The following is an 11,216-nucleotide window of genomic DNA, read 5'->3' on the forward strand; positions in this document are numbered from 1 at the left end:
AACAACAGTGTCCAAAATGCAAGACAATTTTTGTACCATGCAAATTTAGCCAATGTGTTGCTACCTTACACAGATGTTAACATTAGCCTGGAAACGCAGTTTTATATTCAAAGCTTGTGTTTGCAACATGTTCTAGTTATATTACAAACAACAAGAGGAACAAAGGAAATATGTGCTCCTATTCAAATTACCCTTCTCAACACAAATATTGCGCGACACTCTTCACGTGTTGGTGTCGAGACTGGAGTCCAGGTAGCTTGTTTCAGTCTCGATATGCAGGTTGTGTTAAAACTGGAGACCTGATCAAAATATGGCGCGCATCTTGAAAGACCACTTTACGAGCACGCGCACGTGCGCAAGCCCGTAAATAAATGTTCCTCTTTTTTTTAAAAAAAGCATGATAATAATGTGTTACTTTGACATTTTTTTTTGTTTCAGTAAAAGCGTCAAAACAGAAGAATAAAATAAAATCATAAATGTGGAGTTAAAGAGAAATTATACTTTTGACAAAAAAAAAAAAACTTAAAAGCGGGGAAAACATAAGAATATTTAATTAGTAGACACCGTGTTTGAGCCATTTGAAATGTTGTTGCCAGGTGTTTATACACATGCTTACATTACATTATTTTCTGCTGTCCTCACCGAAGTAACTTTTTTTAACCGGGGACATTATGGCCGTTAAAAAGTGACATCATGACGTTCTATCAGTTAACGGCTCCTAACGGTAGACCAAAACAACAGGATAGAAAAAAAAATACCTGAACAGAAAATCTTACTAAACCTGCGCTATCTATCTACGTGAGTATTAACTTGCAATAATCATACAGTAAAATGAAAAGAATTTTGTTGTTGTTAAATTACTTATGGACCTGCTATGCCAGCTTTCCTTTAGAGCTCTTGAAAATGGAGCAGAGCTGTAAGAGCAGATGCAAAGCTTTTTTCAAACATCCGTCCATTTCAAACATCATCGCTGTTGCTTTGGGTAAGTTAAATTATTATTTTACGAGTAATTATTATGTTAAATATACTTTTTTCAGTTGATTCTATTGGAGTTACTAATGTAAAATTATTAATATTTTAAAAGCATTGAAATGTATCCAAAGGCAATTCAGCAAATCTACATTTAGTGAGCTCTAAATACCAATAAGTTTGTGAGGGAATAGATTAGAATCCTTTTGTTGATCATATTCAAAACTGATCTAAATATCGACCGAATCATTGTATGCAATGTGGACGTAATATTTCTTTATGTTTAATGTTTTATGAATATGTCTAATGTTCTACATGGAGATTACCATTAAACCAATGTCCAAAGACTTCCATTAGTGTAGGCAGGCTGCAAATTATTCAAATGCAGAAAATATGAAATAGTCCAAAAAAAAAAAAAAACATGAAATAATCCAAAACTAACACCACAATGGAAACTTGATGCAAAAAGCTGAAACACATTCTTTAAGAGCAAATGAGCTGCAGCGTGCAAATACAGTGACAGTAAAAACACAATTTAAAAAAATAATAATAATCTCTGCTTATCCAGTCAGACCAGGGAGAGTGATCCAGGTCTGTATGGACTACATATGGACAGAATATAAATCTGTGATCAGCATAATGTAAAAACATGTTTGGCTTTTGAAAGCTTTGCTGTGTTGTTACATTTTCATTTTTTTTTTAGATTTCAGTTTGTTTTGCTCTTGTTTTGTTTTTGTTCTCAGCAACGGATTGCCGTTTCTGTCATGAAACTCTTACTATTCAATGTAACTTCTATGCTTTTTACTTTTATAGGCATTGCCCTGGGTGTGGTTCTGGCCCACACCTCTCTGTCCCACAGTAACAAAATATACATCAGTGCACCAGGAGAATTGCTAATGAGACTAATTGAGTCTGTTACCATTCCTCACATTTTGTCACATGTGATCGTAGGTAAGCCAGAAGTATGATTATCAAACTATCAATTGCTGCATCAGGTATTAAACAAAAGTAATAATTAGAATTATTGCAATGCAGGAGAAGTAGCATCTCGGCTTTTTCATGCAAGGTTACCACCTTGACACCTCGCACCATTGTTCGTTAGTAAGCAGCTAAAAGGCAGGCAGCGCTAAATCAGTCTAAAGACACCAGAGGCCTCCAAACTACAGTCTGAATGAACACAATTTTTTTAAATTTAAATTTAAATTGCGCTATGTCACAACATTGTCAATATGATCACATGTTCACGCACATTGACCCCCCCTTCTCCCCCCTAAAATAAGCCTGTGATGCTACACCGCAACTCATGTCTGCATGAGACCAGAGAAAGATGTTTTTATAAGTCACTGCGTGTTCAGTTCTCTAAAGAAGTGCATTACATTCAACAACAAAAACATACATTTTGGACACCTTATCTCACAGGGTGCTGCATTTTATAAAAACGGTTAAACTAATGTTTATCTTTTTTATGTGATATGTAGTACATGTCACAGATTTTTGTTCCTTTACTTTACTAGTATGTTACTTGATTTTCCATTTTTGAGGAAGGTGTTTTGGAGAGGTTTTAAGGTCATCAAAACAATCAAAGAACTTTGATCATCCTGTGAAACAGAGCAGCGTTACAACATGCTTCCTAAGAATTTGGAGTTCTAGTTGATTATTATTTTTATAAATTAAAAAATAAATCTGAAAGAGAGTGAGGGATAGAGAGGTCATACAGAAGTGTGGGAGGGAGTGTGCAAATAGTTCCCCTGCTTCACTTGCTTTCCCTTTTCTACAAACTTGATTTGCATTATCTTTAAGGTTGAGCAGTATAGAATCAAGGTTGCCCCCTGTGTGTGTGCACTACAACCAAACGTATGATGGTATTGCATAAATACATGTCATTGCAGAACCTTAACTGCTGCCAGTGTTGAAACCAGTTTTCTGCCCACCCCTTCTAAACATGGATAAATACATAGATATCATTGAAGTGCAATGCCTACTATGGTGCACTGTAGGCCTGAATCTGTCAATTAATAACATTTCAATGATGTCACACTGATGTTCAACCCTTCAACTGTAAAACTTCAGCTTTTTTATTGTTAATAGGACTCAATGGGCCGAGTCTCGGTATCTCCAAAAAGGTGGTCGTGCGTGCAGCGGTGTACTTCACATCAACCACTGTTATTGCTGTTAGTATTGGTAAGAAGAAATACCATGTGTCACTTATTTTGTATGATTAACTTTTGAGGACGGAGTTGGTGGACTTGTTGAGATGGTATGGTATAACTGCACCACAGACTCACTTCCAAATGTGACCGTTAAGTTGAATCCTCCTCTCCGACTAACTGTAATGTGTTCTTTTGAAATAATTTTTTGTTGTTGTGTTCTTCCCAGACATTCAAATCTGCCTTTTAATCTAGGTATTGTATAGTGTTGTCATAGCTTCAGAGCAAACATCTTTGGGTTCTGTGTTGTAGGAGTAATGTTGGTGGTGTGTATCAAGCCAGGGGTCAGTGGTGAAGTAGAATTCGATGATGATGATGAATCCTTCTCTTCAGCTCTTGCCTTGATGGATCTAATAAGGTAAAAAGAGGATATTTAAACAGAGCTTCTTCGTTTATACCTTCTACTTCATCTGAACTTTATCACTTTCCAATTCAGCAAGGTATTTAGTTCATCATTTTAGGACCTTCTGGATCATTTAAAGGTATAATATGTAGAATTGTAGCAGACAGAACTTCCATGATTCCCTGCCAGCCTTGAAGTCACCTTTTTGTTATTGTTTTGATTGAGAGCCCAGTATGTAAATTCCCTTGGTGGCAGAATTTACATACTGTGCGTTTAATCCAAGACTTTAAATCACATTATCTTTCTCACTGTGATCATGTTCATATCTGCTGTCAAAATGGGCTTTTTGAAATTAGGACTTTTTTCTGTCATCACTGGACAGTCGAAGGAACAGCAGTTTATTGAACCTCTGCATTGACTTCATTTTTCAACACCGGAGTCGGCCACAAACAAACCTCTATAAAAACAGCGATATCCCTTCAAGTATGAAATGAAATCTTACGATGGAAGAATATTGCTGTTATTATAAACCTTTTCAACATCTCAGTTTAAACAGCATACCTTTTGAACCCTTGTGCTTTATCTTCAAACAACAAAGAGATACATATATAATCACATGGAATTTGAGACCAGCCCTTCATGGATCTGCAGCCTGGTTGTCTGAACATGGCACTGCAACGTCAGCTGTTCAAAATGCCATGCATGAAAGGGTTCAGCAACAGCATGGTGTCAGTGTTAGTTGGTTTTAAAATGGTAATTGTGTTTGCTCCCCTTCACTCCTTTTTTTTTCATAGGAACATGGTGCCACATGATCTGATTTTGGCTACCTTTCAACAGGTATGTGTTTATATCACCAAGTAGTGTGACACGCTCCCATGAAGGAGGCAATGTTATATCCAAGTCCTGGTGTGTGTTCTTATCTTTAGTACAAGACTCGGATCATGGAGTTTGAGCTTGATGAGGATGAGCTCAATTCTACCCAGGTAAACACATTTCTTTTGTCACTATAAAGATTTGTTTGTGTATTGTTGATGCATCAAATTGGTATCGGAATGGGTTTTTTTTTTCCAGTTAATTTTCTTTTTTTCAGATACACACAGAAGTGCGTCTCGTTGGTGAATATATTGAAGGAGTCAATATTTTGGGCCTGATCATCGCGGCAGCTGTCATCGGGATATGCCTCAGGAGGATGGGAGAAAGGTCCAAACCTATGGTGGATGTTGTTATCGCCCTTAACAAGCTCACCAATGTATTAGTTCAAAATATTATAGGGTAAGGTAAAACAAGGCACTGAGGCCATTGTAGACTCAATGTTATATTCATTTTTATTTACTAAAAAAAAAAGGCCACGCCCAGCTATTATATGCACGCCTGGGCAACACAGCGGTGGGACGGTGTGTTTTCTGCTTTCACTACAGATGATCTGCACCTGACCTCTATTACCTGGATATAACGTGATTTAGAGAACACCCCGCCTTGAAGTTCATGTTTCATTTGGGGCATTTACACTGGATTTCTTTATCCTCTGTAAATGTGCCAAGTGAACATGAACATCCAAGGCAGAAATATAGACTTTCTTTAATCTATATTTTACACAAAACGACTGACACTGGCACAAAGACGTGATGCTAATGTTCTGTGTGTAATTCTATTCCTTATTGTTATATTAAAGGGGCTATACGTAACTTTCAAAAATACTGCGTTTGTAGTGACACCGCAGGTCGTTAGGCGAACTGCACCAGTAACCTTTTGCTCGCTCTCGCTCGCGTGCTCGTCATACGTGCTCGTACGTACACAAATGAGCATCGTCATCGACTGCCAAACACTGGATATTTACCGGCATAATGTGGAGAGCGGGAGTGTGTGATGAGTTTGTACTGTTGATCTCTGTAAGCGGAGCGGAGTGAGGAGGACGTCAAGAACGCGCGTATGATATCACTTCCTGGAGCTTTCGCGGAAAATACAACCCGGGTAAAAATGTCATACAAGCAAAACAGATAGACAGTGAACATCTACTTTTTCACATCAGTTAACCGTTCGCTTATTAATGGGCGATAAAAAAAAAAAAACATGATGTAAAAGGTTACATATAGAGCCTTTAATAAGCAACCACATGATACATTTTGACTGTTGAAAGATTTAAAAAGTCCCTTAGATTTGAAATGGATTTGAGCTTGCCCTCTTATAGAATCTGTCTGCATGCTGTGAAGTGAGAGCCTTTTTTAAATTATATTCATACTTATCCATATACAATGAAGCATTAAATGAATGAATATAGTTTATCTTAAATGAAGTATTCTATAATTGATGGCCATTTTCAAAAGCAACATCCATGTAGAAAGAGAGGGCTGGTAGTAACCAGGTCAGATCATAAACACAATAAATGACACTAATGTGAGCCTCAGGAGGTCAGAGAATCACCTACAGGTAGAAATGAGCAGTGTAAACGCATGTTAGCATGAGGAGGGGACACTTTTGAAACTTCTACTGTGCAGCTTTCAAGCCACTGAAGTATTCCCATAACTTCATGCTTTGTCATCTCCCTTGCAGCTACTTTCCTGTCGGACTGTTGTTCATGACTGCAATGTACGTGGATGAGGTCGGAGTCAACTGGAAGACTCTCTCACAACTTGGAAAGTTCACTGCAGTGGCTTTTAGTGGGTGTGTTTTCTTTTGCACGTTTAGCAATCCTGCTGTCGTTTGTGGATGCATGCCACGAATCACATTTGCTGCTGTTGTTAGTAAATTGATAAGTAACCGTAACTTCTCTTTCCAGGCTCGCAATCCATGGAATCATCGTCCTACCTCTGATCTACCTCCTGTTTGTGAGACGAAACCCCTTATCCTTCATTAAGGGGATTTGTCCCGCCTTACTAAAGGCCATGCATTTCTCACGGAGGTAAGAGAAATGTGTATCTTGTTACTGGCCTTTGCACTGTATTGTAAAACAGAACGAATGTAGGTGATTGATGCTGAAAAAAAACATGTATATATATTGGAGAACATATATATATATATATATATATATATATCAAAGGACTTGCATAAACTGTGTCTCTTGTAGCGCTGCTACTCAGCTGTCCATACTTGGTTGTGAGGAAGCGAACCACATTGATAAAAGAATCACGCGCTTCATCCTGCCACTTGGATACAATGTCAACCAGGACGGAACAGCCCTTTATGAAGTGATTTCTGTGGGTTTCATCGCCCAAATCTGCCGCATCTACCTGAACTGGAGTCAGATACTTACCCTCGCGTAAGTCACAGCTATAGCATTCTGTCTCTCACTCTTTTATTGTTCTTGTCAATTAGAGCTGTGAGTAAAAAAAATATGAACATTATACACCGATTTTAGTATGAAGCTTCATTTATGACCAAACAAGACCATCAGCATCAGGGTTAACACTTTATTTATTGTAAATTATCAATGCCTGTTACAGCTGCAACAAGGTATGGTGTCAGGAGAGGCAATTACAGCACCATGTCAACTATTAATTTCTGTATTTTTAACATTTTCCAATGACTACCTAAACATAGCATTATGAGATATTTTAGTCAGAAGACACTACTTAGGGACAGGATAAGCAAAGAGATTGGTCCAACTTTGTTCCCAGGAGCCTCCAAGATAGACACTAAATTAAATGTCCTCCCATAAGTGAGTAGTAATGTTGAACTGGTACAGTGTCCAGGGTGCAATCTGACAGGACTCTGTGTTTCCTCTACAGTGTGACCGTAGCTGTGTCGAGCTTAGGAGAGGCAGGGCTTCCAACTACTGAATCAGTCACCACCATTTTTGTTTTGAAAGTCCTCGGGATTCCTGCAAATGACGCTTGCCTCTTGTTGATCATACAATGGGCACTGTAAGTTTAACCTGTGTTTGTGCAGGGATAACACATCTCATCAAACAAAAATGGTCGATACACAAGTTCATTCGCTCTGTGCTTTGTGACTTTCAGGGATTGCCTCAGCTCTCCTGTTAATGTCCTGTCAGATTGCGTTGGTGCAGCACTTGTTGCACATCTGTCAAAAAAAGAGCTTGAAGAAATAGATGAGCGAGAAAAGGAGGTGTCGAGGTAAATCTTCGATTTTTTATGGGGAAAAGGCTGCGGGCGTTCACAATCAATTGAAAATCCTTTTTTTCAAGCTAGACCAAAAAGGTCCAGATTTGCACACCTGAAAATGTGACGTAAATGAATCCAATTACCCATGGGACTGTTTATGTGTGTTCATATCCAGATAAAGCTGACAATGTAAGAAGGAGAGCAGTGAGCCATATTGGCTGTTAGTGGTTCCCGGCTTTGTGAACATTTCACATATAATTATGCACAAACTGGTGCAAAACAACTCAACAGAATGGAGGAAAAGAAGACTTTAATTTTCAATAATGCTTGTTTTGGGTTTTTAAATGTGTTGTGGAATTGGTTTCATTTTTTGAAGATGCAGCCCATTTCATCAAAACCTTTTAGGCTCTTTTTATTTGCCAGTGTCTTTTTGTGTGCCACTGTACACACAAATATTGATTAAATGCTTTAATTCCAAAACAAAGGCAAAGGTACAAATGATGTAGTAGCAGGTTGGAGTAAGTCAGTGGAAAGAACCAGCAGAAGGTTCCTGCTCATATCTCACTGTAAGTATTTATGGAAAAGTCTGATTCTTGTCTATATGTCTTTCAGCGAGGGGACCGCAGAATGAAAAGAGGAGAAATAGGAGATCCATGTCAATGTGAGCCTATAAGGCCGCTGACACAGCAGGAAGTGTCCAGACAGGAGCTGAAGACCAAACATGATATTCAGTGCTAAGAATTGGCAAAAGGTTGTTGAGTGTTTATTTTAGCTGAAATCAAACTTTTGATGTATGGAATTGATTTTATATAAAACTAAGTGTACCATTGTGCAGTCAGTGTTTTTACACCAGCAGCATTTATGAATTTGTTAGATTGTTTGTATTGTGTGTTCGTTAGCTTCATTTATTTACTGGTATTTTGTCTGTTCGTCCAAAAGTAGCATACAGCTTTATTAATTCCATTCATTTGAAGTCAAATGTACCCTTTTTTTTGTGCACTAGCTGCATTATTGACTTAATTTTTTGCGACGATTCAATGATTGATTTGATATCAGATATATTGTGTTATGTTAATGTTTTGTTGTAGAATAAACTACCCAAACAGTTGTAAAAAAAATCCTGTGAGATTTTGTGAGGAATGCTGTATTTAGCTATAGAAATAAAACAAACTGTATGTCATACCAGCCTTTAAACACAGTTATTTCCTGGTGTATTGATTTTATTTTTTTTAAAGGGCCTCTGTGGGGATTGTCCCACTTTGCGAGCCATTATTTGAGAGGTTGTTTCTGGAACTGCAGGTTTTGGGACTCCCACATCAAACAGTACATCTTATAGAATGTAAACATTAATATAGAATTATTCACACCAAACAGTCTCAGTCTGTGAAGACAGTCACATTTTATGAGCATGTTTCAGTCATATATGTACTTTTTTTTATTTGTTCCTTTCTCTTAATGAGATTGCACTGGAACAGTCAGACTCTTTTCATTCATAGAAGGAATATGTTACACTTTGTCATTACTCTCTTGGTTGAGGTCTGCAGATAATGCCTTTGTTAACTTAAATAATATCACACATTGACCACAAGAGGGCAGCGCTGCCTCTTTTTAAACATGAAAAGTCTTGAGCGGAGTGCAAATGAGGCCAGGGAGAGGAATCAGATCAGATACAAATCTCAGGGTCTGTGTTTCTATAGCTGGACACTCGTTTAGCCCTACAATGAAAACTAATGCTATGAATAATGCCAACTGTGGGGGAAAAAACTATCCAGTGTATTTGCCATGGCAAGACAGTAATAAGCCTATTTAACTGTTAGATTCTGCAATGATTGGATGGTCAACCTGCCTGGCCCCCGACTTATACCTTTCCACCACAACCTACCCATGCCATTGCTGTAGAACAGATACATTATTGGCCCCCAACTGTCTTTGCTCATGAGAATACTCTTCAACAAGTGAGTTACCTAATGACACAAGAACTTCAGTAAATGATAGTTTGATAAGTTGCCACAATGTCCTGTGCTCCTCTCCCGAAACATCTCACTAGTACCCCTCCTGTACTCTGAGTAAGTAAGAGCACGTGCAGAGCAACAAGTTGCCTTCCAACCGTTTGGAGTTTTTCTGTTATTAAGGATACATTACTAACATGTTTTTGTTCAGGTAAGAAACAAAATGTGTTTTTACAGCTGTAAGCTCGTCGTGTACAGTGCAGCCACATGAAAAGGTAAGGCATTAGATATGCGCATCGATATTGATTTGAAATGGTGAATGTAGATAAAACAAGAAAACATTTTAGACTGAGGCAAGATTGGATCTTTTATTTTCTTGGCATTTGTTATTCATCATACTGGACTCAAAGCTCAAATGTGTGCCATTTAAAATATTACAACTAGCTAAGTGATCTGTTATTGTTTGTATTAGTATACACTTACTTTTTTATCTTGTACTTTTGTTGAACACTGTTTGTATTTTTCTTTGACTGAGATTGATAAAACTTAAGACACACTTTCATTATAACTATTAACACAGCTGTCTTTTTGAGACAAGAAGCAGATTTTTTTCTGATAGGCAGTAAAGTATATTCTGGCAGTCAGAGAGCACATAGCTTCTCAAATGTTGCAAAATAGTTATTTTGTTTTGATCATGAAAATGTTAAGATTTTTGAAATGTGAATTTTGATCCAAATCTGACCTGAAATAAACTTAAAGGGCTCCAGAAAAAGGGTTTCTATGTATTCTTTTTTTTTTTTTTTACTAAATTTATTTTGGGTCTTTTCATGCCTTTATTGTAGAAACAGGAGTGTTGGAAATTGAAGGAATAGAGTGGGGACTGACATGCTGGAAAGGTTCCACAGGTTGCATTTGAACCCCAGCCACCTGCTTTGAGGGCTACAGCCTCGGTACATCGGGCACGGGAACTAACCACTAAGCCACCTGCGCCCCCAGATATAGGATTTATGTGCACAGATCATTTTCTATCCAGTGGCACACCATAGCAACATTTTTCCAAAATATAGATAATCCAAAATCTGAATACAATGAAATTATGATATTAAATTCTGATAGTCATGGTTCCACACCAAATATAAACAATGTGTTGTATTTTATGTCACTAGATTTACACCAAAGTTCATTGTTATTAGCATTCCACAAACTATTAGACACTTTCAAGTCCTTCTAATATGAAAGAAACATGTTAATGAGTAACATGGACAAATATCCTCAAACAATTTAAACTGCTGCAACTGCAGGCCTCTTTGTGCCATGTGCTTGTTGTAAAGCACATAGTTGGCATCATAAATCTTCTCTTGTTTTTTCACATTTATATTTGACAGTAAAATTGGAAAAAGAAAACTATTTTTCTAAATGTACAACAATCAGTGATGTTCTGCTGTGTACCTGCCTGACTCCAATTGCTACAACTATTATTATCAGTCTTACGTTTATTACCATTATTATAAATGTTAATGTGAAACTCAGCTTCTCAACTTCAGCTGCTATAACTAACATTATCAGTAATGATGTCATCATCCTTACAGTTGCTAATGTTAATATTAGACTGATCAGTCTAGTATCATACTATGTTGTTACATACTTTTTCCATGATTACTATGTAGCAATAAATCTGTTTCATCGT

The 11,216-nt window shown here is 37.4% G+C and overlaps 1 protein-coding gene across 1 annotated transcript; it reads left to right on the forward strand.

The window, feature by feature from the left end:
- Positions 1-693: 693 nt before the first annotated feature.
- LOC132973485 (excitatory amino acid transporter 3-like) lies at positions 694-7,651 on the forward strand. The gene is made up of 12 exons (XM_061036976.1): positions 694-724; positions 1,783-1,920; positions 3,058-3,150; positions 3,429-3,534; positions 4,314-4,356; positions 4,446-4,502; positions 4,610-4,791; positions 6,070-6,180; positions 6,296-6,418; positions 6,584-6,775; positions 7,245-7,379; positions 7,476-7,651. The coding sequence occupies exons 1-12, from the start codon at positions 694-696 to the stop codon at positions 7,594-7,596; spliced, it is 1,332 nt and encodes a 443-aa protein (XP_060892959.1). The 3' UTR covers positions 7,597-7,651.
- Positions 7,652-11,216: the final 3,565 nt, after the last annotated feature.

The sequence above is a fragment of the Labrus mixtus genome, chromosome 4 (assembly GCF_963584025.1).
Source record: "Labrus mixtus chromosome 4, fLabMix1.1, whole genome shotgun sequence".
Lineage (NCBI taxonomy): Eukaryota > Metazoa > Chordata > Actinopteri > Labriformes > Labridae > Labrus > Labrus mixtus.

Excerpts from the sequence above, each read along its gene's own strand:
- LOC132973485 (XM_061036976.1), top strand. The coding sequence starts at position 694 with ATGACGTTCTATCAGTTAACGGCTCCTAACG. Across the intron at positions 4,503-4,609 it reads ATGAGCTCAATTCTACCCAG|ATACACACAGAAGTGCGTCT; the intron begins GTAAACACATTT and ends TCTTTTTTTCAG. Across the intron at positions 4,792-6,069 it reads TTAGTTCAAAATATTATAGG|CTACTTTCCTGTCGGACTGT; the intron begins GTAAGGTAAAAC and ends TCTCCCTTGCAG.